The 27,226-nt window shown below is 38.3% G+C and overlaps 2 protein-coding genes and 1 long non-coding RNA gene across 4 annotated transcripts; 2 read left to right on the forward strand and 1 right to left on the reverse strand.

Moving 5' to 3' along the window:
• Nucleotides 1-260: 260 nt before the first annotated feature.
• arrdc3b (arrestin domain containing 3b) lies at nucleotides 261-6,249 on the reverse strand. 2 transcript variants are annotated; one of them, XM_067432681.1, is made up of 8 exons: nucleotides 5,774-6,249; nucleotides 3,703-3,784; nucleotides 3,472-3,619; nucleotides 3,259-3,361; nucleotides 2,915-3,171; nucleotides 2,589-2,745; nucleotides 2,059-2,201; nucleotides 261-1,969 (listed from the first exon to the last, which is right to left on the reverse strand). In XM_067432681.1, exons 1-8 carry the CDS (start codon nucleotides 6,051-6,053, stop codon nucleotides 1,901-1,903), a joined length of 1,239 nt encoding a protein of 412 aa, XP_067288782.1. In that variant the 5' UTR covers nucleotides 6,054-6,249; the 3' UTR covers nucleotides 261-1,900. The 2 variants fall into 2 exon arrangements, with proteins under 2 accessions (XP_067288782.1, XP_067288783.1); XM_067432682.1 differs by having other exon boundaries at nucleotides 3,703-3,848; nucleotides 5,774-5,916.
• A 6,825-nt stretch (nucleotides 6,250-13,074) lies between these two features.
• Nucleotides 13,075-21,838, forward strand: LOC137063044 (uncharacterized). Its single transcript, XR_010901338.1, has 5 exons — nucleotides 13,075-13,167; nucleotides 16,793-16,988; nucleotides 19,208-19,338; nucleotides 21,104-21,319; nucleotides 21,627-21,838. It is a non-coding gene; the product is annotated as an uncharacterized lncRNA (long non-coding RNA).
• Nucleotides 21,839-21,996: 158 nt separating this feature from the next.
• Nucleotides 21,997-26,847, forward strand: nr2f1b (nuclear receptor subfamily 2, group F, member 1b). The gene is made up of 3 exons (XM_067432800.1): nucleotides 21,997-23,240; nucleotides 23,869-24,396; nucleotides 26,007-26,847. The coding sequence occupies exons 1-3, from the start codon at nucleotides 22,835-22,837 to the stop codon at nucleotides 26,279-26,281; spliced, it is 1,209 nt and encodes a 402-aa protein (XP_067288901.1). The 5' UTR covers nucleotides 21,997-22,834; the 3' UTR covers nucleotides 26,282-26,847.
• The last annotated feature ends 379 nt before the right edge of the window (nucleotides 26,848-27,226 follow it).

The following is a 27,226-nucleotide window of genomic DNA, read 5'->3' on the forward strand; positions in this document are numbered from 1 at the left end:
TCACCACCATCTGTTTTTTTTGTGTGTGTACTTTTGACATGAGCTATTGGCAGTAACCACAGCAATGATATACTGTACAGTACCTGTCATTTACAACTTTGTCAAAATGATTTGTTACAATGACTTTTTGTCTGAACATGAAGGAACACCTGTGTTTGCCTAATGTATCATATTTTCCATTGCAAATATGAATTGGTGTTCATGAAGTATATTAATGCAATTCTAACACTAAAAGGGAAAAAAATAAACCTTACTTTTTTTGTAGAAAATGGCATATTTATTTCAACAGATTGGAGCATAAACAGACAAACATACATGTTTTTTTGCTGTGACATAATATACACCACCTACAAAATGGTACAAAAGTAAGAAACAAGCCAGTAATACAAAATTATGTGGAAACACGTTGAAAACACGCAGCAGATATTGCACTGTTCGATTTAGGAGTAGCTTAATACCCATTTCAAAATTTGCACCCATCAACCCCTGAAATGGAAAATAAAATGGAAGCCAGTTTAATTAGCTCTGGACCTGCCTGACTGAAGAGCAATGTTACTTCCTATATGCAGTATACATTACATCTTCAGTCTCTATGAGGGTTATTTAGTTCCCTGGAAGTGCATGTTTAAGAATGTTCTTGTAGTCTCTAATATAAAATACAAAACACAATTTTCACCAAGACCCACAGTGAATTAAGCACAAACATTAAAATAAGGATGCATATGGTTCACATGAAGTACATAGTCCCTTTTTTAATAGGTAAATGTCAACACAGCGCACATTTACAGTGGAGAAAAAAAAAAACACGGTTTTGTGCCAAGGCCACAACGATTGTTTCATTAGTCTAAACGCATAACTAGTGAATAGTTTGTCTGTTAACAGTACATTTATGTAAACAAACATAACTAAATCACAACGTCAGAGCATATGTTTTGTTGTGTATCATATTAGCCAAGCTTCAGTATACACTTTGAATGCAATCGATGAAAAGTGCTAATTGTCATTAAACAAAAAAGGCCTACGCCAACAGGCCACAGTCAGTTGAGTACCAAAAAAAAAGAATACATGTCGAAAGTCTAGTTAGCTCTTAGTTGCACATACAGTGCGAGGCTCAACCAAGAGTTCTGAGTGCAGTTTTCTGTGTATTTCATAACAGCGAGAGCAGGAGGACTTATTCAGGAATGTCTTGCATCTCGATGAGTGTCCTCCTTGCTCGCTGTCAATGGTCTTTTTCTTTCACCACTTGAATCAGTGCCAAGAGCTGTTTGATGCTCTCGCAGTTTCTTCCTAGCAGAAAGGCAACGTGGCATGTCAGAATCCCACTCTTGCTGTAGCCACATCTACAGTGTCCAACATTCTCAATTTTTTTTCAAGAAAATCGATGTGGAAGAGCCGCTTCATCTAAATCAAAAACCGACAAACAATTGACAAAAAGAAAGCCTGCCGTTGTTCTGTTGGAGTGGTTGTAGGATGGCTGGAGTTATTTGTTGCTCTTAGTATAATGATACACCGATAAATCTTCAAGGTGATTCAGTCAAATCATTAAAAAATGTGAAGAATCATATCCAAAACAAAGTTGGAGACGTTTGGACACAGTTCTGCTTAGTGGTGTTGTATTTAGTCCATCTAGGTGTCAAGAGCACAGTTAAACTCCGACAAATCCTGTCTGTACTCTTTTCACCAATGATGGAAGGGGAGGGGGATTCACTCAAGATCTTCAGCAGCTTTTACATGCTACTGAGCTGGACTCGACCTGGATTTGGGAGTGTTTCCTTGAGGACATCCATCTGTCTTACCAAGAGGGCCGCTTTTGTGCCTCCTCATGGAGGATGATCAAACCCCAGTTGAGGTTGTAGAGATAAGAGATCCCTGACAGCACTGGTCAGGTGTGGTCACTCTTTCAGCGGGATGGACAGGTATCTGGTCTCCTGTCCATTGATCCGCACACCTGATCAGGATTGGGATCAACCTATCAAGGGAGAAGGGCAAGGTTTCAGAATACAGGAGCTCAAATGCATTAGCAAGATACAAACTACTAAGTCTAGGAACTCAACACACCTCGGAATACAGCGGCGGAGGCTGGAAGCGGAACTCGTGAATGTAAGCGTAAAGTGGTCCTTCAATCTCATCTCTCACAGCTGGGAGCTCCAAGTTGTTCTGTCGCTCCTCATCAGTGATGATTTCAGAGTAGCTTGGTGGAGCTGGAAGAGTCGAGAGCAAAGCCAACATTAGACCAAAAATAGAATTCTAAACTTTAATGTTAAACAGTTGTGAAAGTAAATTGGGCATCTTAAGCAGTGGGTGTCAATCAGTGCAACTCATGGAAATCTATCTTTGATTTACAAGATGTGGTCCTCAAGGAGCAGGACTGAGTACCCATGATCTAAAGCTGCCTGTTTCAAAATCCATGATCAAAATCACCTGGCTGTAACTTTCTAGTAAAAAATGTTTTCCTGAAAAAATGTATTAGCCTGTTCGGTAGTGTTAAAGTTGGAGCTACGCTCAGCAAGAAAGTGGATCTGGGAGGCCAGAGTTGCCCATTCATGATCTTAAATGTTGAGATGACATCTTTAGGATTTGTGCCATACCTTCAGGTCTCTCGGGCAATCCCAACCAGCTCATGGCCATGCTGCACTGACTGCTAACGGAAGATGTGCGGCTGCCGAAGGAGTGGAGGGGAATGGTGCCGATAACTAGGGGCAGGTTCAAGGTCAGGTTTACTGCTCGAGGGATGTCCACATACACCTGTTGAGAATCAAGAGATCAGGTTTGATCAGGTTTGTAAATCACTTTGGATAAAAGCATCTGCTAAATGATTAAATGTAAAAAAAATTAAATGTAGGAGGTTAGCTGCATGGCATGGTATCTGCGACCAAAACTACCATCTTTTGAATGAAATGGATTGAGAACTGACCATGAGCGAATATTCCACATGGATGATGCTGCAGTCAAGAATGGAAGGCGATATGGGTGGGATCTTCAGCATCTTGCCGTCCCAAGTCTCAGTCTTGCCGGGGGGTAGAGGATCTCCACGGAGGTTAGATACAAGCTGTTTGATCTCCTTGATCTTCCCTTTGGCAAAGAAAGTCTGTGTTTGGTAGATGGCTGCCTTTGGCACAACCACACGGGAAGAGCAGTTTTCAATCTCTGCAAAGATCTGGATGGACTCTCCTGCAAAGAAACCCAAGCAAATTCACTCAATCTGAACAAGTATTACAAAACTAGGGGCTAAACCAAAAAACAGGTTTCTCATCTCACCAGGAGTGTAGCCCTTCCTCTCGATTTTGGCACTTAGTGATACAGGCCCTGAGGTGCAGAACCAGCAGCAAAGAGTTTTGTCCTTTGTGCCAGCCTGAGGAGACTATGAATGAAATAAGGACAAGATATTAGCCTCTCTCATCATAATACAGCTCAAGCAAATGTTCAGTTTTGCACTGTAAGGTATTTAGACTTCAAATGCTTTTCTCTTACAAGTAACAATGGAGTGTTGATGTCAATGTGCTCAAAGACAGTGAACTCCTTCTTGGTTTTCATGGGCAGGAGCCATGGCCTATGAAGCTCCGCCTTCACCCAGTACCGCACGCTGCCGTGTTTGCCTTCAAAGGATGTCGCCAAAGGCCTGGAGAGAGGCATGAAAAAATAATGTAAGCGTTTCAGTCAATACATTATATATGTGTACATTCAGACAGGAGAGTTGCTTACGTCTGGGGCAGTTCAAGGCTGAAGGGAAACTCATGTCGTCCTGAGTGAAGAATGGTGACGCCTTCGTCGCAGTTGTCATCATCTAAAAGAAAGGAGAATAAAATTCGATATACCAATATACCATACCTGCAATATTCCTCAAGACCCTAAACACAAGACAAAGACAGAGATACGACCAACATTGTCTCAGTGCTTCATAAGAAAAAAAGATTATAAAATATATTTATTGGTCAAAACAATGTCAGCATATGAATATACATAAAACTTTTTTTTTTCAAAAAACCTTTTTAAAGTGGAAATAAAACAGCAAACATTTCAGAATAATTTGACAGTTATATTTTTATACATTTCAAAAGAAAAGGGGGAAATAAACCAATATACAAACAAAATAACTAGTTAAAATGTAATATATTTGGCATAACTTGATTCAGAACAAAAAAAATTGAATGGAATATAGGAATATTTATTTGTATAGATGCTATGTTTACTAACATCCATTGTCTTTAATGTATAATTATTATTTTATAATGTAATAATGTTTTTATTTCCGAGTCAGCAGTTCCAAAGACTGGTGTAAATAATTATGGCCCTAAATACCAGGAATCATTGTCATAAACAGGTTGAAGATAATATTTTCATTCATTTTTATTTTATGAAATTCATTTATTGCCTCTGTTCTTTTTATTGCCATCTCAGCAGTTCCATTGCCTGCTGTAAATAACTATGAGCCTGTTACTGAAGGCAGTCAAGAGCTAGAGAGGACCGGACTGAACCGGCGCGAGCAGCCTCTCTCAGCCGGATTTCCTCATGCATATATTACTAGGCGACAGCTGATTGGCTGAGCCAGAGTGTTTTTGTCTAGAATACGCCCCTATTAGGAAGCCACATGTGTACTGCACGTACTGCAGCGTGGTTTAAGTGTAAGGTTAAAGAAAATTAATGACACGTTTAGTGGGGAAAAAATACGCAAGACAATAACAATCAAATTTGACATTTTATTAGTGGAAAAGTCTACATTACAGAAACTGCATATTTACTTTAATAGTTGTTACAGAGCACATTTGATTCAGTATGACAACGCACAAAGACCATAACTCAAAATATTACATTCGCAGAATATAAACAAAATATGACATTTATGTTGCTGACCATATTTTAAAGAAAAACTCATATTAACCAATGGCATAGGAAGTCAGTTCATACATCTCTACAGCACTTACAGTTGCTGTTCGAGCCAAAAATGACTCGAAAAATACTTTTAACGAATGTAGAATAATACATATGGTGAATGCTGAAAACATTACATTTTAAACGAACTTTCAATCAGTCCTGCATTGTTGCGAATAAGTTCCGTCGCAGTCTTGACACTTCTGCAAAGATATGATATCACCGGGGGCACACGAGCACTTCCACCAATTACCGAAAAGGTAGGATTGATCTCCACCAATCAGCGAGCAGAGGCTCGGTCCGCACAACCCCCCCTCTCCACCAGTTTCTGAACAGGTTTAAACCGCTTCTAACAAAGACTACAAACTTACTAGAACCGTCTATGAAAGAAACTGTAACGTATAATTTAAAAAAACGCATGTCACGATATGATTACAAGGTAACTGTCGATATAAAAAACGTTTATTGCCGATTCTGTAGGAGAATATTGATGGTAAAAGATGAACAGTGGCTGTTTTGGTCCGAAGGGCATGTTGTTTATAAGCTCTAAGTGCTTTAAAAAACAACTTAATTTAAGCGTTCATATTTTTGGAATACTTTTAAAAGAATTCATATCTGACCCAGGATGTTTGTTTTAAAATATATTTCTTATATGGCTTGAAATAAACTACTTCAGAGCAAGGAAGACGATTACACCAAGCATCATCTACATATTTGTTCTTAAAGAAATGTTACAGTTTTCATTTTAGTTTCTACCTATGCCAATGGATCAACCTGTTCACAGAGTAAAAACTGAACTGTATATGAGCAGAACTGACAAGAAAGCAAACAAAAGGTACAATGTAAGGAGCATCTGTCATTCATCTTTCATGAATATAAAGTACTGAAATAAAATGCTCCTTACCTCGATCATGTCCAATAAGGACGTCTCTGTGGTTTAAATATTCCACTTCTTCAGTGAAATTCTGTGTGTAGGCAGTGTTGGATCCAGCATTGCGTGATTCAGTCCAACGAACTTTCGCCAGTCCCTTGGCGTGAATGTTCAAAGATTTCACACGAATTTCTCCGGTAACTTCAATGGTCACTCGACCTGACACAAAGTCCCCACTGGCAAAAACAGGGACATTACTGTCATTGATACAGTCGTAGCTGACAAAGAAGTTTTTCACCTTTCCGAGCACCATGGTGGAAATGTTACTAAGCTGTACGATATATAAAATAAAAAGATTCAATCATCTGTCAGATGTTTTTATGAATCGTTTAAGGTTTTTTTGCCGTGCAGGGATGCTGCAGGCAGGTTCGGTGCTATAGTTGCCTGTCATTCATTGAGTTTTGTGGTAACTGCATGCGAAGATGCAGCTGTGCCTCTGCGCTCTGACTCCGACTCTGCTTTAATACCTCCGTTTGGTGGAAAAACAACCAGACTGCGCATGCGCAATCGATAAGGCTCCTGCCTACTGCTGCTTGTGCTGGTCTCTTCTTCTGCCTTCCTATGCTGCCTGTGCTTAAGTCTTTGTTGTATTGTTTAAAAGTAGCATTGCTCGCTCTTCTAAAGCGTTTTACTCATGAACAAGTGACTCCTATGCCTACTACATTATGGTAGTATCATATATAGCCTACAACATAAAACATGGGAGGAACGAAATGAACTGGACACAAAGAGAGAGTTTTTGACTATGCAGAGGTGAAATTTTCACTCACCCATTTGGCTTTATATAAAGCAATTTTAGGCTGGTATTGCAAGTTTTAAATAAATTTGATTTGGATATTTAGTTTTCTGCCTTATATGACTGTATTGATATTTTGTTTTCTTGTCACGTAGTCCTATTGTTTCAGGGATTGGATGTCCCCCCAAAAATATAAATTTAGTCATCATTTACTCACACTCAAGTTGTTCCAAACCTTGTTTGGAGTTTTTTTCTTCTGCTCAACACAAACAAAGTTATTTTAAAGAATATGGGGTAACCATATTCATACCCATATGAGGAAAACATACTGTGGAAGTCAATGGGGCCCATCACCTAGGCCTAATTTGGTAAGATATTCTTCAAAATGTATTTTTTGTGTGTGTTCAGCCGAAGAAAGAAATTCATACCAGTCTGGAACAACTTAAGAGTGAGAAAATGATGACTGAATTTAATTTTTTAAAATTATCCCTTCAAATCTCTTCAGTTCAAGCATAGAGCTTTCATAGTTTTTTCCCCGTTGCTCTTCTCTGCTTCACTGCCACCTGCCTGTTAAAAGTGGTTATTGCATATGATAATTCCTAAATGCCATACTTCATTCAAACTGAATCTACAGTCAGGAAACAAACTTTTGCTTCAGACTTTGACAGAACAGAATAAATCTTATGTTCTTTAATCTTTTCTATATTGTAAACTAGTACGATGTAAATACAACGTGGGAGGGAAAGATAAATCTTGAGGCTCTATGAAATCAACTTCTTCAGTTTTCTTATTTTGTTATTCTATTTGTAAATACCTACCATACAGGCACAAAATACTATTATATTTTAAGACTAGAAGGTAATATCTCTTACTCTTATTGCACCTTCCTGGGATGAATGGGGAACCGATGGAAGGAAAAGGGATAGAAGTACAAAGACTTTAATGGGGTCTTCAGGTGGGTCATCTTTCCTTGGTGTTTCGATGATATATGCACACAACACCTCCAGAGGGCTCATCGGTGACCCCCCCCCCCCCCCCCCCCCCCGCCCTTACTTTTACCCCACTCTGTGCCTCTGTTGTTACAGGGCCCAACTGATGTCCCTCCTCTTAATCCAGAGCCATCGACTCGCTTGATTAGCGGCGCTGGAGAGAGCCTTAACAGCTTGCCGATGGGCTTGGCCTCGGATTCCTAAGCCCTTAAAAATTTTGATGACAGCTTTACCGACAAAGCCTCAACAGCCAACTTTAACAGGGCAAACTCAGCATATTTAAGGCTCTTACGTTCATAGGCCTCCTCCACAGCATCCTCCCAGGCACAGTAAGCTCTAAACACAGTGCAACGTTTGGAGGACCAAAGCACAAGGTCTGAGACTGCTAACTACAATTTCAGATGGGAAACAAAACCTCAGATTCAGCTTCCAATCACAAGCGTCACCCAGCTGGCCAGTGTCTTCACTTTGACCTCCCCAGCAAGCAATAGCCGTCATTTTACCGTCTCGGCCCTGATAGTCCGGCTATGAGTAACCCACTACTAGCCAAAATAACCTTGAATAACTTGCGAGATGTATGATATCCCAGATAGCATTGTGACATTGAGTCAAAGTTGAAATTCCATCAGAATCATCAGTTTGGTTGAGGTTGAAATGTTAATGCTAAGTAATATTGGATTAATGTTGAAAATTAGATGCTAAAAACATTGGATCAATGTTGATAATTCCAAGCTTTTCAGTGTTGAAAAGACAATGCTGAAGTTTGGTCAACTTATTTCTCCACTGGTGAGCCTTACGGTCAATCTATCTGTCCATCATTCAACATGTTAAAGCAAATCCAAATCTGTTGGGTACATTTCTGGGAAATGTGCGCACATTCATTATCCTCAAAGGATAGGAAGAGTCCACCAACGAGTGTGTGGATTAACAAAGAACTTGAATAGTATTAGTATTAATATTAATATAATTAAATGTTTATTGTTTTAAAATTTCCTCCATCACGGAAAACATCTCCAATCCCTTAGTTGTTTTTGCTTGCTACAGCGTATGTGAGATTGTATATAATGTCACAGAGTAATTCCTGTGGTCAAATAAGTTTTAAACAATTTTAAACGTTTAGGGCATTCATGTAGAATTTAAATCCATTTAATTATTTATCTAAAGAATACAGGGTTAATAAAGAATTTAAAATATTTTCACCTATCACCTATCGAATGCGCCACAGTCCAATCCAGCAGGTGGCGGTAATGCGCCTTCAAGACAACCACCAGATCAAAGAGCAACTGAACCATCAACAGGAACCGAACAGACTTCAAGCGCGGAAACACACACACACACACACACACACACACACACACAACCAGACACAGTACAGCGACAGTGTTTTTTATAGGTAAGTACAAAAACTTACTGTTGCGCCTCCAGTTCATGTTGTAAATGGAGAATCTTTTCCAAACCACCGTGTAGCCCAGGAGTTTTCAAACTGGGGTCTGGGGTCCCCCCAGGGGTCCTCCAGAAGGTTCTAAGGGGTCCCCAGAAAATTTCAGTGAATAAAAAGACAAAGCAATAATGGATAAAGTCTACACTAGCTGTTTAATTTCACAATGTTTCTCTCATTTGTTGTTGTAGACATACTTTACAGAATTGAATACATTTGCTTTGCATCGTTCTAGTTTTTTTCACTATAGCCCCCTATATCTCGCTCACTGGGGTTGTAAGGCAAGAACACAAACTGCTTAAAAACATTTATTGTGAAATTTGCTTATACAATTTTTTTTTTATTGAAAATGTTCTTCAGGTTTATATATCCAATATTAAGTATAGCCGATTTAAGTTGGGAAACTTATATTTTGTTGTATTTATAAATGTCACACTTAATATTTATCTAACAGTTAAAATGTTGATTTTTTTTCTTAGATAAAAATAGGTTTTAGAAAGGGGGTCCCTCATAAAGGTTCATCATATTTGGGGGTCCTTGTCATCATAAAGTTTGAAAACCCCTATAGCCTATCCAGCTCCTCTTTTATTAATTTAGATACTTGACCATTAATTTACTTGTTTCACTTTCACACTTTATTTATTTATTTACTATTCTTTATTATTATTTAGAATATTATTTATTATTTACTACGCACGTTTACTATTAAATACAATGATACTAATAGATAAAACACTGGATATATTCATTTTGCTTTTCCATTCATTCCTCCTGTGAGTCTGCTAAGTTAGTCTTAAGGGAAAAGTCTATAGGCTACTAAAATTCATTAAATAGTCCTACATTTAAATTCAGCGTGTTTTAACTGGAATGCAAAGATTTTGCTAAAATACATTTGTAATGTATAATTAATCACATTTCCAAATATTTACTATCTTCGTGTTGATCTTTAAGATGCCTTACAAGTGAATGCTGATAAAAAGGAGGCATCAGGGTTTCTTTGGTGGGACGGTGCAAAATTGGCTCTGTTACAACCTGAAAGGCTTGGGGACATTGCTCATGGTGGAAACCTCTGAGTTTAGATTATTCAGAGTATTTTATTATTTCTTCTACCTTCTTTCTTTCAGTAGTACTGTCCCATTTCTGTATTTATTGGCAAGTTTACATTTGTATTTACTTCCATTTTGCAGATGCAAGTTGTCATGTTTTCCCAGGCTCTTCTCCTGACATTAGTGTTATAAATTCAGGTGTAATTGTTTCAAGTCAATGTGAGATTTCTTGTTGTAACTGTGCGGGCATAAATAAATACATTTGGATGTAAACTGAAGGATGTTGTTTACTTTGAGTTTCTTTCTGATACAAAATCATATCGATTGCAGCCATACATGGTCTCTGATTAAAATGAATAAAATAAAGAGACAATTAACTGGCATAGAATCCTGCTGTACATAAAGCAAGATTGATCTATTTTTCATCATTTAAATAACATTATTTCAGGAGGCAAACCTGATGAAAAATCAATGTTAAATCTCAACATTGATACAATGATATTTTAGTTGATGCATTAACATTGATTTAACGCTGATTCAGTGTTTGTCTGCTATCTGGGATTCCATCATGTAAGCAAAGTCAACAGTGATTACAAGGTGTTTGGTTTCTTTGACATGTTCAGGTTCTAGATGACTATTCTTGGGCTATGGTTCGACGTCTATAAAATTTTCACTGACAGCCGGTGGAGGTCCATCTGGAGTCCAATGGCACTGCAAGATACTTCAGCACCTGGTTGTGCCTTAACCTTGCATCAAGCTCACCTTGTAGACAAACACGATGTGCTCCAGGTTCACTGGAGATGAGCAGGGGGAATCTTCCCTGGATCATTTGCTGAGGTTTACTGGAGATTGAAAGACATCATAGGTAGCTCGTAAATGGAAACTAATTAAAGATGCTTCCATGCCCCACAGCTCCTTCCAAGAGAACCCCCTCCCATTTCATCCACTGCCCTTGCTTTGCTTGGGAGATAGCCTTTGCACATCTCATTGCTTGCTCTTGCCAGCTTACCTCCTCTTCCACAAGTTTTCGACGCTGGGACAGAGTTGCCTTGTGCCAGGATGGTCTACTGTCTCCAAGGCTGAGGCCTCCTCTACCTTGCTGCACATGGCCAACAATATCTCGGTTCTTAAGGGCTTACTTGGCTCGTACAGCTGTAGATGGAGTCCACTTTGTTGCAGTTTTAAGAGCAGGAACTCTTTGGGCTATGAATGGATCACAGGATTCTGTCAGTGTCATTTCCAGCCTTAGCATTTGAATTCTTCAACAAGACTAGAGCGCCAATATGTTTTTTCCATACATTGCTCATGCACCTAGTCATTTTTTTAACAAATGAGCAGATCGCCCTCTCCAGTTTTTTAACTTTTGAGACTGGGAGATGTTCAGAGGCCACATCAGCCCTGGTAGGAATTAGGAAACACCAGGGCCCGTATTTATCAAACATCTTAGAATTACTCACAAGAACACTGCTAAGAATTGACTTAAGAGTAAAAAAATTCTTGGCTCAACAAAAAGTTATTAAGCATCCCAATCATAGAGTGAAGGACAAAATCTTAAGTGTCAGTCTTAGAGTCGATTAGAGTGCCACAAAAGGGATTTTGGATGATGTCATGAACCAATCACTGAATAGATGTCCATATTTAAGAATATTCTCAGATAAATTCACATTTGAATTATGACATTCCTAAGAGGAGTTTACATTTAACACACATTTGACAATAAAGAGTTTTCAAGAGAATACATTATAATATACACATATATTTTTACTCTTAAAAAGTGTTGCAGGTGTTGATTACAATTAATTTACTGTTAGGCCCATAAATAATAGGATAAACAATAGACCTATATAAAAAGTATAATGTCTGACATTAAAAATGGTTGCAGGCATTAATTATGCGTGGTTACTTTGAGTGACAGGTGGATAGCCATTTATCCGTCGTCTATAGTCATTGCGTCACCTAAGCTCTGCCCACATCCCGCCCTTTTGCCCATTTTCTGTTATCCGTTAGTGATACGCGATGACGGCCAACGGTCAGCTCGTCTTTACTTTAAAGGTATCACATCTCCCCCTCCCTCTCTCATTTCTGTCAATAGGGGGGAGGGGGAGATGTGAGGGAGCCGGAACTTTTTACTGCGCCAAGTCGGAGTACTCTCAGAAGTGCTATTCTGCCAAACATTATAGTTCTCCTTTTTAATCTGCTTAGAAAAGCGCCACGTTTTAGTTTGTGTCACCATACTAGATCGTTCAACTATTCGTGTAACTGTATTTAAATAGGGGAAACGTGGAGGTGTTTGGTCGCTTCTAACTTGATCTCTGTTTGGTACCATAGTGAATGAACTGGGCTTAGTGGGCTAAGCTAAATGCTATCAGATCGTCACCGCATGTCAGAGAGATTAAGTGCACGCACTGAGACGAGAGAGGTATGTATCAACTTTTAGTTAAGGGAATAACATCGTTTAAGATGAAAAAGCGGTGAAGTATCCCTTTATGCTTCAGAGCGGCTTATCGGAATCCTATGGGTAATGTCATGGACACTACGTCCATATTCTTTTACAATCTATGCTTCTGCCCATAATGGTAAGGAGCGTGACGTTTCTGGACAACCTGCTTGGCACTTCAGCCAATAAAAATACATGAAACTACCATCTAACCAATCAAAGACCATTGCGTTTTTCGGAGGGATGGGCTTCATAGAAGCAGGAAGCAAACGAGCCGTTCAAAGGACAGTGGAGACAGCGGTGTGGAATAAAGGTCAAATATAAGAAAAATACAGTGTTTTTTAAAAGAAAAAGAAAAAGTATATTTTATACTGCGCCCCATAAACCAGCTGGTTGGTAGCACTTTTTTAGGACTTGACAATTATTAGACTTGCTTGACAATTATTAATAAAAGACTCGACTTGACTTTGGCTTGATATTCATGACTTGAGACTTGACTCGGACTTGAGTTAAATGACTTATTTTTGTAAATAAATATCGGTTTTTGAATGCACCGCAACCTAACCACGTGGCGCTGCAAAGTTTCCATGGTAATCCAAGAAGTCCTCGCTGCAGTGTTGCCAGAATGGGGCTCCGGGTCGCGCTGTATCCATCATTTTCAGCAATGAGCTCAAAATTGCACAAAAAAAACCCTCTTCACTATACGAAACCGTCAAGCACTGTAAGTTGAAATGTGTTATCCGTCTTGTGTAGCACAATGATGGATAACTGCATATTTCTCTTGTTGAATAATCAACCAGTTTTGCTGAAGACACCTACTGTGAGCGTTTCAACTTTCGACAGCGTATAGCGTTGTGTGTGTGTGTGTGTGTGTGTGTGTGTGTGTGTGTGTGTTAAAGGAATATCCGCGGAAGTTTTACTATAGTATCTCAGTTCACAGATTGTTTTCTATATTATTTCTACATATAAATGTTGACACAATGTAAAGTATTTGCTCTGGCTCTTATTTTCAATAATTTTGCTCAGCTTTTATACTTCTTGTTGTAATCTGTTGACATTGTACAAGCAAAATGGGATGGTTGGTCAGTGTTGTGTTTGTGATTAGATTGCTGTGATTAGACGACATTTCTGTGTGTGTTCTGCATTGGAGATGATTTTTGACAAATTATGTAACAAAAAGTAATTTCTATACTCTCCCATTGACTGAAATGATATAAATAAAAATGCTGAAATCCAGCCAACACTGCATGTAAAACATTTTAGTAAAACATGATTTAGAGGAGGAATATTAGCTACATTTTTTATTAGTTTAAGTTTACATTAAGTTTATTAATTATAATATTAATCATCACATTCAAATAATACAAAGATAATTTATCTCGCCCAATATATTGGCCTAATTTCAGTTACATTTCAATTTTAGGTTATGTAGTTTTAATTTATTTATTTTGAATTTTATTGTATTAACAACTCAACTGTACACTGTAAATAATTATTTAGAAAAAAGTTACCTGGTAGCCTTAAAATTTTGAGTTCATTGAAATTAAAATTTTGAGTTAATACAATGAACATTTTTTGAGATTTGACAACCTTTATTAAAATATTATTAAAAGATTTTGTAAGCATATTTGGTAATTGTGTGTGTTTTATTTCTGATGACGCAGTGAAACATGCCAAATAGTGCTATTTTCATGATTTATCAAAAACAATTGTGGTTCAGATAAAATAATATTTGGAGTTTCTATTTATTAAACAAATTTCATTCATTGTATCAACTAAAAATTTTTTATTTCAATAAACTCACAATTTTAAGGCAACCAGGTTACTTACTTTTTTAAGTTAAACCAACAAAAACCAACCAAATTTTTTTACAGTGTATGTGGACACCTTTTTTGGGTAGAAATGCATATTGCATTTTTTGTTGCAATTTGGAAATAAAACTCTCATAGTCCATAACTACTGTAGTTGTAGCTAATTTTAATATATAAATTCAGTAAAATCGTTGAACATTTGTATGACTTGCCAGTGACTTGCTTGACCCAAGCTATGACTTGACTTAACTTGACTTGACTTGCTTGACATAAAGCAGTGACTTGACTTGACTGGACTTAACTTGATTGTCACAACAAATGACTTGAAGGTTAAGACTTGTGACTTGCACATCTGTGACTCCCACCTCTGCCATAATCACAACCAAGGCTAGAAAAAAACCATTGAACCACCCCTTTAAATAAAGTGCCATTTTATGCACTTTTAACAATATGAGAAAATGGAGAGATTGTTAATGTTTAATGTTCTGTTATGTTGGTATTTAAAGGTTTCTGTTATGTTAGTGTTTTGGAGGAGTTATTGTGGTGAAGTGTAGAGCGTGTGCTTTCAGGACCTGCTATAATTTCTGTTTAATGTTCAAAATAATTAAATATTATACATCTAAAGTCTATCAGGTCTTTCCATTTTCTTAAAAACACAGAAAATGAGTGCAAGTCTGCCCAAGGGCACCAGCCTGACCAGCAACAGCACTGGTTGACACAACAAAATTAGTAAATAATGTTCAGGAAACATTCACAGAATACGTCAAATGAAACTGGTGTGATCTCATTAACTTTGGATGAATTTTACTAGGTGCAATTAACCCAGTTTAAGTTCAAATAAATCAGTTCAGCTGTGTGGAAACAGGTGTCATCATTTTATTAAGTTAGACAAACAAGTTTTTTTTTTGGTTGGTTTTTTTTTTTTTTTTTTTTTTTTTTTTTTTTGAGTGTATTACATTAAATGCATTTATTTCAGTTATTTGACAAGAAATTGCTGGGATGTTTGAATCTAAATTTGGGTCAAATATGAACACACATTATTTTTATTTTAACCCAAAGGTTGGATTATAGGTATGGGTTATAGGGATGTGTTTGTCCATATTTGACCCAAATAATCTTAATAGTTTTTTATTTAAGTTTTTCAAAAGGTTTTTCATCTAATATTTCCATTTATTTTAGATTTACCAAAAATGAATAATTTTACTTAACAATTACGACAACATTCAAGCAGTGTCTGCAGTGTGACATGCTATACTTTATCTAAAACTATTTCAAACAACATTTCTGTGATTATTTTAAGCATTTTTCATGCATACATGTTTTATGATCTCCTGTTAATTAGTCTATAAGTCTATAAGGAATTGTCCTTTGTCACTGTAGGACTAACTACAAAAAAGGGTTAAAAAACAAAGAATACATATTGACCATGATAGAGTTAATCTAAATTAAAATATGCACAACTTGAACATGAAACTTGCTTCAAAATCCATATTAGCTGTCAAATACTCAACAGCAGATGGCAGCATAGCTCTATTTTAATTCATGAACTCCATAAATTATTTCAAAGTTCCATCATAAATTTAAGTACAACTGCTATAAACACGATAACAATTATGATTTTTATTTTCCAGCTATGGTCCATGGAGGTGTATGAACATTATATATGATTTTTTTTTTTTTTTTTTTTTTTTTTTACATTTTCCCATATTTAACTCTACCTGCTTTAAAACTTAAAGCGTATATTCATTTCAAAACAAATCTCGCGCACAAAACCATGCATGTTTATGATCATAAAGATTCTGGAATAATTTTCACCAAGTAATTGATTCTGTTCAGATCAATTCTCATTGGATGACTATTATAGCTCAAGACAAAGACCCTTTCAGGCAATGTCCTGTCAAACTAAAACAACGGCCATGACTGAGATGATGGATCCATTTGTACCTTTCCTAGTCTTCGTTTTATGTAATTCACTGAATGATCTTATCAATTCCATCCTACAGAGCGGGGACAGGTCTGCTCTCTCCGGGTCAGAGGTCACTGGCAGAGGTCAAAGGTTAAATTTTGTATTTAAATTGAAGAGCTTACAAAACGCTGTTGGTTACGGGTAGTCTCTTATTAGTATACTATTGGCTCCTAAACGAATGAAAGATATATCTAATTAGAATTAAAAAAATAAATTAGACAATTCTAGTGAAGTGAAGCATCCACATTGGCTAAATATAGGACGTATCAAGATTTGTATTACTCAGATTTAACAGTACTTTACTTCATTTATTTTAATGTACATAATTATTTTATAACTTTGAATGAGTTTATTTGTCTTTCGAGCTGTGAGTTCAGTTTCCAAAGCATAAAGCGTGCGTGCGTGCGTGTGTGTGTGTGTGTGTGTGTGTGTGTGTGTTTGTGTGTGTGTGTGTGTGTGTGTGTGTGTGTTTTAGAGCCATGATGTAATGTGAAGACTCAAATCTTTCCCACACTTGGAGAGGGATCCCTGACAGCCTGGGAAACTAAAAGCTTCCATCTGTTCAACAGGTCAACAGAGGGTCCTGTGACCTTTGACACAGATTTGTCCCCCAGTAAACATGAAGGACCAAGCTGTTGACAGAGTGGTAAACGATACAGACCCGTTCTGTGTAATCTCATCCGAGTCAGATTTATCGGATATTCTGTTGACAGCTCGTACATCTAATTTGTCCAAAAAAAGGAGAGGAAAGGGACAAATGATTTGGTAATTATGTGACTTTCTGACACCATTGATAGCTATTCTAACATTTACTGAATAGTTTTCTCTTATAAAGAATTGCGGTGTTAAAGGGGTGCTTCCGTGGTTTTTTTTCTAGGCTTGGTTGTGTTTATGGGGTGCAGTATAACATGTCTTCATACTTCTTCTTTTTAAACGCTATATTTGACATTTATTCCACACCGCTGTCTCCACTGTCCTTTGAACGGCTCGTTTGCTTCCTGCTTCTATGAAGCCCATCCCTCTGAAAAACTCAATGGTCTTTGATTGGTTAGATGGCCAAATGCAGTTTTCTGTATTTTTATTGGCTGAAGTGCCAAGCACAGGTTGTCCGGAAACGCCACGCCCCTTCCCATTACGGGCAGAAGTCACATCTGCGGTGACTAGCGAGGGTTTATGATGTCACCAGCCCTGGAAGACGCTCGCTGTAGTCCAAACTGGCCGTTTTTGTAGGCAATAAACTGCCATAACTTTAAAAGACAATATCTCCGTTTGCATTGAACTTTCAGCGATGTAACTTTGCAGATACTGTTTATGCTCGCGCAGCAACATTACACACTAACTAAAGTTAAAAAAGTGGAATCGCATGCAACCACCCCTTTAAGGCCTGTTTACTCGATAGACTGTAAAAAAGACTTTTACTCGTCCACTAGATCTAGTTCACACCTTCACTCTCTACTATTATAGAAGAGTGAAGCCACTAATGTTTAAATATAGCGCTGAATCCACTGACATCTTGGAGCCGAGTCTGCGCAGTAGTGAGCGTGAAGTGGAGCCACGGTATCAAGGCCCCGCCCACACTCCCGCAGAATCGCGTCAATCATGACTTCATACCCCCTTTTACGTCCCATTCGATTACATAAAGAGAGGGCGGGTTTATGAGATATGCTACCTGGGCGCGATCAAAACGTTTTGGCTTCACTTTTCTGGCGGCACACTTGGTTTACAAGAACGATAACAATAAAGATAACTATATCAGTGTTCACACCAGGGGATGATATCCTTCTGTTAATTCTATGCTTGTCTGTCACTTTAAATACTCAAGCTCGTTACAGCAGGGCAAATTCTGATTGGCTGTCAATCGTTGGATAAAATTGTTCTGAAAGTAATTCCAACAATATAGTTTCCTGGGCCGTTATTATTGTAGCTGTGATGTGAACTCTGCTATTCTTTAACATTCAGAATGATTTTTAGAAGTATATCTTTACGGTTATATTTATAGTTATCGTCCTTGGTGTATCGTCCTGAGTCTCTCTTAAAGCCAAAACGGAAGTGACTTAAACTGCAATTCATCGACTGGCCGATAGAGATCTGTATCTCCCCCAAAGGGGTAATCTAACATTCGAAAAGCGTTCCACCCATAGGGGCGGCCATTGCTAACCAAGCCATCACCTGCTGTTAGCATCCCATTGACTCCCATTAATTTTTGAGTCACTTTGACAGTGAATAACTTTACATCTGAAGCGTTTAAAGACTCCATTTGTCCATTGTTTATTTCTAAAGAAACATGACAATGTATAAAACGCTCCATTACCTTGTATTATACTCTATCGCCCCGTAGAAGCTGCTTTTGTAAAAATAGGCTAACGATTGCGTCATAACCAACGCGAGGTGTCGCACAGTTGAGAAATTACTGTATAGACCTGAGGAGACGCTCGCAGGCAATCTTTTACTGTCTATGAGACAGTCGGGGGGACGTGGAGACAAAGTCTGATAAAGTCAAGGGAGAAGAATGGGGAGAAGCCCATAGTGAGCAAAAAGCAACGGGAGAAAATATTTAAACAACGTGATTCAGATTTCACTTTCCACAACTACTAGAAGACCTACAGCTGTCAGACAGGAGGCTCACGTCACATCTACGTCCTCAAGCTCAGTCTGAGCCTGCGCAGTTCGCTCAGCCATCAGGAAGTGAGCGCTTCTAATTGACTTCACAATTCGACGTTGAAGTCTATGGGGTCGCTGTGTTCATTTCTTTTACTGTCTGTGATCTCCACCAGGTTACTGTCTTTTCTTTTCAGGAGAAAAAAATATTTTTTTACAGCCTCGTACAAAAAGTGGTTTTGGTAAATGCAGTTAATTTTGCCCATTTTAAATTATAACTACATTGAATTATATTTAAATTATATTAATCCTTAAAATTCTGCATAATTAAGGGCATGGCAACTTGAATATCACTAGTGGATTGTCGTTTGTCTGCTTTCTGTAAGCCAACAGGTCACCTCAGCTCCACCCATGTCCCACCTCTTCGGCCATTTTCAGTTATCTGGACACGCGGTGACGCGCTGCCAAGATGGCTCCTGCCACTTTGGACTTCAAAAATGCTCTTCAGAAACTACGGGTGACGTCACAGAAACTACATTCATTGTTGGTGTGCAGGCCTTTAGAATGTTACATCTAGATGCTTAGCAACCGACAACCAATCACCTGTCTCGTATTTCCGTGCTTTGGACAGGTTGCGTGTTGAATAAAAAAAGTAATTCAGCGTTTAAGGGCTATAATGTGAAATGGTGACAGAAACATGAATTGAAGTGAAGAAGAGATTTTGTTCGTACCTTTATAATTTGAAAAGCCTATTCGGGAAAAACGTTATAGTTTAGGCTATAGGGTTTATAAACATATACACATCCATGAAGCTGACACAGCAAATAAGGAAGTTAACCCAGGGTTTAGGAATATACAGTATAAAAAATTCAGTGAATTCCCAGGATTAAAGCCACAATGTGTAATTTTTCGCCCCTAGAGATCAATCGTTCAAAACAAAGGCATAGCTTGATGACGCCTTGATTTTGCAGAGCTTTTATAATGCCGCAGATGCCACTTCCGCTTCTTCTGCTCATGTGTAGGCCTATGTGAGCTAACGCAGTGCGGTTTTATCATATTACATACATTTGAATGTGTTGAAAGTTATGTTATAAGACTAATCAGTGCGTTTGCTCGACGGCTACTATGAGACACTTGTTCACACTACAGTAAACCTGATCAATATTAGACACAGTAAAACATGGTACTCGTTAGCCTGACGTGGTCATACTCAATTCTAGTCAGAATATGAGTCTGAAACGGCTCCATTGGGCTGTGATTATGGGGCGTGTTTCAACCCAACCAGGAAAGACCTCAACTGGACAGACCTACAACCAATCAGAGCAACGAAGCGACGTCAACATAGTTCAAATGCAGTGTGTTGCCACGTCCACGTTTTTTTCCCCGTGGGTTGTTTTTTATATCCGCGGGTTGAAGCGACTATGTGATATATAGACCCATATTCAATCTATGGGTCCCCCCCCCCCCCCCCCCCCCAGAAGCTATTGTTTAGGGATAGTAGTTGGCGGGTTTTGTCGTAAAAACTTGGCAACCCTGTCTGCACGCGCACTGAAATCAGGTTGGAATAAACGATCTTTGCCGGTGTTGTAAAAAAATAAAATAATTGAATGATACACAGAGTACTTACCCAACATGATCATCATTTTTGAGAGAAATAGTGAAGGTGAATGCAGATACAAACAAGCTCTCCTTTCAGGATTTGAACAAATATAATCCAAGCCCCTTTGATGACGTGAGGATTACATTACTGTTGATCATCTGTCCGTCATCGTCTAAAGCCCGCCCTGATGATTTCATTGGTCCGAACAGTTTCTGTTCGGGGATAATTACTCCTCTATGGAGCGAGGCCAGACCGAACTGCCCGACCTAAAACATTTATCACACCAAAAATCTTACATATTGTGCCTTTATTTGTTAACTCTATAAGTAAAGTATGAGCAGAAACAAGATAACCCAGGACTAAGGTTTAGAATGATGCAGAAGCAACTATCTCATTATTTCAGATGTGAAAAACACTGAACTGTTTAATGGTGGTACGTTGAGGTCCTGACCCTCTATTGAAACACAATTCCTTTAAACTGCAGTCAAGGACCCACTTTATCATAAGTTGATACCTGAATCTCAAAGCTTAGTGAGCTTAAGAAGACTGCACGTTGTTTATTTTCCTTCTAGTACTAAGAGACCTATGTCACTGCTAATCAATATCAGTTTAAACGTTCATAAATAAATGAGCTACATCTGGGAATGTGTCATATGTAATAGAACTACTTTATATCATCCAGGTGTGCTGGGGTAGCCTACATTTCAATCTGTCAGAGATCCAGCTGCATGCATTTGGCTTCCAAATAGCTCAGTCCTTCCAGAGGTCAGAGAGGTCACACATCTGCATGTGAAATGTGATGCCCTTTGACACCACCCGCTGCCCCTGAGCCTCTGTGGCCCTCATGGTACATGAAGTGCCAGCACTAGTGTCGACCGCTGTGATTTAGGCACCTGAGGTAAGTCTGCACTCAATCACTGAACAGGAGAAGTTACTTTGCGATCCTAGTACAACAATGCATTTTTAATTTTTAGATTAAGTTTAATAGTAAATGGTTTAGAGAGCAATTAAAAAACAACTCTTAGCGCTATAACCTATTAAAACAATTTGGTATTCCTGACAAATATTAATAGACAAATAAAGATACATATGCTTAGCTGAATTTAGCACATTGTTTTTGGAGTAGTGACCCTACTTTTGACCTTTGACCCTGGGCTCTGTCCTTGTCTTTGCTCATTGTATCGCTTTGACCCTTTAACCTGCAGCTCCTACAACCTGTTCACAAACATACCACCAATCATGTGATCCTTCTCCATCCCGAGCCTTGAGGTTCACCAGCAACTCAAAGCAAAACTTTGACCCTTGAACTCACTGAATTATGCATGAGAAATATATTTGCTGCTGGAAGAGCAATCCCTGTTATTAATAGTAATTTTGTAATACCTGTTCCTATAAATACCTTGGTTGTTCACATGTAAAAAACTACAATTATTTAAAATATATATATATATATATATATATATATATATATATATATATATATATATATATATATATATATATATATATATATATATATATATATTAAGTGTATTGTATATTAGTGCCTCACTAGACTCTTTGCTTTTTTCCCTTAATATACTTTGTCTTTTCACACTAGATGGCAGTCCTTCTATTTTTATACACTTGTGTGAGCATAAGATTAAATATATTGTAATGATCAATTGCAAATATGACAAATGACCTACATGCATAGCAAGCAGATTGATATTTTTTAAAAGTATAACCTATCTTTTGAATAGCTAAAATGTAAAAATCCTATAAAATCCTCTCCAGTGTGAGAAAAAATACAAACCCATAAAAGTCTCAGTGTTTGTAAAAAGTGACTTGAAGCACATAATTGCAGCCAGCCGCCTTTGGAGGGATGTGAGATGAATGTCCAATCAAACAGAGCTTTCGAGCTTAAAGGAGCCGCCCACTTCTGTGCTTTAATACCTGATGATCCCTAATACAGTCCATTCAATAGACCACCACTGAAGCGCGTAAGACCAAGTAAAGGTGTGGTCATTTGGGTCACCATCATGCCAAAGTTGAGTCCGTTCAGCTCTGTTTGTACGGATTCTCCAAATAAGGCCGTTTTTAGTTAGAGTCGAATTCTTCCATTCACGCTCGTGTCAATCATGCCAACAGAAGGCTGCGCTACGCCGCGTCTTTGCTCCCCTCGGATCTGATTCATTTGGGGTTTCCGATTGTCCCTTTTACGCACAAAGACATCACCAACACGGAGTTCCTTAAATCGGCGCGATTTTTGATGTTCATTCGGCTCTGCTGTCTGAACTTGTTGGACGCATATTTTCAGTCTGCTCGATGAGCATTCCACATCAGTTGCTTCTTCTGCATGGATAAACAGCGACCGGCCTTCTTCCTCTTGAATAATTCTGGAGAAAACGCGTAAAAGGTTCGCAGTCCAGCCATGGCCATGGTGGTGAGCGTGTGGAGAGATCCGCAGGAGGAACTGGCACCGGGGGGATCACTGGAAGATCAGAGCGGACCGGGGAGAGACCACCACCATCACCACCGCTTGAGCGCAGCCGCGCACTCTCCAAACACCGGACTTCCCTCCGCGGAGGATAAAGGGCAGAACTCAGCGCAGAACCAGCAGCACATTGAGTGCGTTGTTTGCGGGGATAAATCCAGCGGGAAGCACTACGGACAGTTCACGTGTGAGGGATGCAAAAGTTTCTTCAAGCGGAGTGTTCGGCGGAACTTAACGTACACGTGCCGTGCCAACAGAAGCTGCCCGGTGGATCAGCACCACAGGAACCAGTGCCAGTACTGCCGCCTGAAGAAATGCCTGAAAGTGGGCATGAGACGCGAAGGTGAGTGTTCAGTGGGTTTTGTCTTTTGTAGAAAGAAGTAGGCTAGATCATTATAATACAATATAGATGTTTAAAAATAATAACTATGCTTGTATATTATAAACTAATATAAAAAATAGCACAACAAACGCTATACCAGCTTGCATATCATTTAAAAGCAACACAATTGAAGATGTGTCAATTTTGTACACAAAATACCTTATAATTAATAAGGTTTCTTAAATGATGCTTGATGTAATAATTTAACTTTATTTATAAAGAAACTTATGCAAGCAATAACTCTAGAGTTGGCCTGCAATTAATCACTGAACATGAAAAGTTACTTTATTGTATCGATACACCACTATTTAATATGAATTGTCAGTGTAAAAATGAAAAATATTAAGAGTAGTTTATTTCAGTCTTGTGTAGATAGATAGATAGATAGATAGATAGATAGATAGATAGATAGATAGATAGATAGATAGATAGATAGATAGATAGATAGATAGATAGATAGATAGAATTCATCCTTCCAATGATTGCAGTGCATATAATTTACAGACAGTATAGAGAGAGATGAGTTTATTTATAACATTATAAGTTATTTGCATGCACATTTCTTCTCCATCTCCTCCTGTTTTGATAGCGGTTCAGCGAGGAAGAATGCCACCGAACCAGCCGAACCCGAGCCATTACGCGCTGGTCAACGGAGACCCCCTGAATGGCCAGTGCTACCTATCCGGCTACATATCCCTCCTGCTTCGGGCCGAACCATATCCAGCCTCACGATATGGAAACCAGTGCATGCAGTCCGGCAACATCATGGGCATAGAGAACATCTGCGAGCTGGCGGCCCGTTTGCTCTTCAGTGCGGTGGAATGGGCAAGGAACATCCCTTTCTTTCCTGACCTGCAAATCACGGATCAGGTGTCTCTCCTCAGACTCACCTGGAGTGAACTTTTTGTTCTGAACGCTGCGCAGTGCTCCATGCCGCTCCACGTGGCCCCTCTCCTCGCCGCCGCAGGGCTTCACGCGTCCCCGATGACCGCGGATCGTGTCGTGGCCTTCATGGATCATATCCGATTCTTCCAGGAGCAGGTGGAGAAACTGAAGGCCCTGCAGGTGGACTCCGCCGAGTACAGCTGTGCCAAAGCAATAGTGCTGTTCACCTCAGGTAGGCCCAAATCATTCAAGATCGAGTAAACTTATTCTACACTTTAATGATCGTGTCTATAAAATAATCCCATTTGTTCCGCGATGTTTGTTTCAAATAGGCCTAATTGACTATTAATCTGTCAAAATTACAATTTTCGCACAGTCAGATTAAAGGCCATAGTTTGTTTAAAAATGATGGGTTTTAACATTATAATTTTGCGCATTGCTCAATAACTCATTCTTGTAATCATATTAAACATCAACACAATAATTCAATTAGGCCTATGTTTGTCATCAGTTCTAATTGACATTGATGTTTTAGGTTTAAATTATCATTCTAAATGTTTATTTTGGTGTGACAATATTTAATTTAGTCTTCAAATGTGAACAAAAAAATAGAGTTAAATATAGGCTTTAATTCACCAATATGAATTAAATCGAGTTTTACGTGTCCCGCCCCCCATTCCCAATTACTAGGCTACTTATGTTCATATAGCCTATATATATATATATATATATATATATATATATATATATATATATATATATATATATATATATATATATATATATATATATATATATATATTCCCCTACAAAGTTTTTTGAGTAAACAGCAAAGTTCGACTGCAAGTTTTAGGCAGAGTGCGCTAAACATAAGCTCGCGCAGTCTAGGAGGTTACTATAGCAACAGCACGCCGCTCGAACGTCTTCCGTTTCAGTTAGTAGGCTTCTCACACATGGGAGACAACACATTGAAAAAAAGAAATAGGCCTAATTGTACTTTTAATTATATTATAAATGTACATACCACAAGTCCTACGATTAAAAGTAATATTTTGTGTAAAATGTTGCTAGACTATAGCGACACAAGGCATTTATGTTGACCGAATGTGCCCAGAAATAATAGCCTAGGCTACTACTGACAGAAAAGTAGACCCTCTAAAAGTCAAACGCTCGTCACACTTCCTAAAGTATAAACCTCACTCAAGAACACTGAATAGATAGTGTAATACTCCAAAAAGGAGTTATAATATAGGTTATAATGGACATTATAAAGGCTGGTTAAATAGTTCATGGAAATTGAGAGTGTAAGCCTACATAACATAACAATTCGAGGAGTTTCGTTGTTGTTTTAATAAGCTAATTACTGACACGTTCCTATTAAACATTTTGAATAAATAATGGAGCACACAGTGCTTTATTCGTTTCAGTAATTCGTTGTAGGCCTACATATTTTCTATTTCTTCGATATAAATAACAGAAACATTAAGACATTAAACTGACATGCACATGGTATCGTTTAAATGACTAATGATTTCTTGAAAGGAAAATACGTGTGTACAGTGAATTCAGGGTGAGTGGGGCACCTTTTTCAAGTCATCTCAAATGCAAAAAGTGTCCCCCTCACCCTGAATTCACCGTACTAAATGAATGTAGCTATTGTAGGCCTAAAGCTTTTTAAATGATTTCAAACGAATAAATTCGCTTTAAGAAAATACATTCACTACTATTTCTTGCAGTTTGAACCATTACACACAATCTTGATAAGTAACACCAGAAGTTTGTGCATAATATATGTCAGAGAGGCTATCCTTCTGAATAATGCTTGTTTGCATTTGTGCACAGATGCATGCGGCCTTTCGGACGTGCCGCATATTGAAGGTCTTCAGGAGAAGTCTCAGTGCGCGCTCGAGGAGTATGTGAGGAGCCAGTACCCGAACCAGCCCACTCGCTTCGGCAAGCTGCTGCTGAGACTCCCCGCGCTCCGCATGGTCTCCTCCTCCGTCATAGAACAGCTTTTCTTCGTTCGCCTGGTGGGTAAAACGCCCATCGAGACGCTCATCAGGGATATGCTGCTATCTGGGAGCAGTTTCAACTGGCCCTATATGTCCATTCAATGAGAGGGAGATGAAGATGGTGAGCATTTACAGACATAAAAAACGTAACATGGATGAAACTCTCTCACCCAGTGTCGACTTACATAGCAATGATATTTGTGAAAACGTGAAGATATCGTTACTCTCTTTCTTCTGATCTCTACTTTTAACAGTCAAGCATCATAACGTGCCATACAGACTTTATAAAATAACGTTTGACTCTTTTCCTCACAGTGTATAATTGTCCATATTTTAAAATCAAATGCAAAATGTCTTAATTTAGTTATGCTAGGATATGCTTTGCCCCAAAATAACACATCAAATCACTCTTGGTGTTAACCTAAAATCGTTCAACAAAACACCACGTTTGTTTCGCGGAGACAATGGATTTAACGCTTATTTATTTTGCTGTATTTATTTTCCTGCTCATCAACTTCCTGTACGCATGATCTAAACAATCAACCACAGCACTTACGGTTATGTTTTTCTGAGGCTCGACAATAAATGTTATTGGTGTATTTTTCTCGCTATGAAATATTACACTTCAACCCCTTAGATGATCAGGGTGGGCTGTTGGATTTGATGTACGATGCAACATTTGATTAAACAATTTTCATTAATCATTTCGTGCGTAAATGTTCTTTTGTTTCTACTTTTTCTAATAAAGATAGTTTTCATAACTTTGAGAGGCAAACTGATATTCATTTTCATTACTTGTCATGCTTGATTCGCTTTAACCTTTTGTTTGAAATGTTTTGAGATATTTTGCAGCAACTGTGAACATGCAAAGAAACTAAAACTCAAAAGGTCATTTTGGCATTAAAATATGTGCTAAATATGCAATTGTTCATCACGACAAATACGATATTCGTTTTATTTTATTCGTGCCTTAAACTATTAAGAAAAATGTGAATTGTATTGATGTTCTTCATATGCATTTTTAAACGGACAATACACTCACGCGCCTTC

The sequence above is a fragment of the Pseudorasbora parva genome, chromosome 23 (genome assembly GCF_024679245.1).
Source record: "Pseudorasbora parva isolate DD20220531a chromosome 23, ASM2467924v1, whole genome shotgun sequence".
Classification (NCBI taxonomy): Eukaryota; Metazoa; Chordata; class Actinopteri; order Cypriniformes; family Gobionidae; genus Pseudorasbora; species Pseudorasbora parva.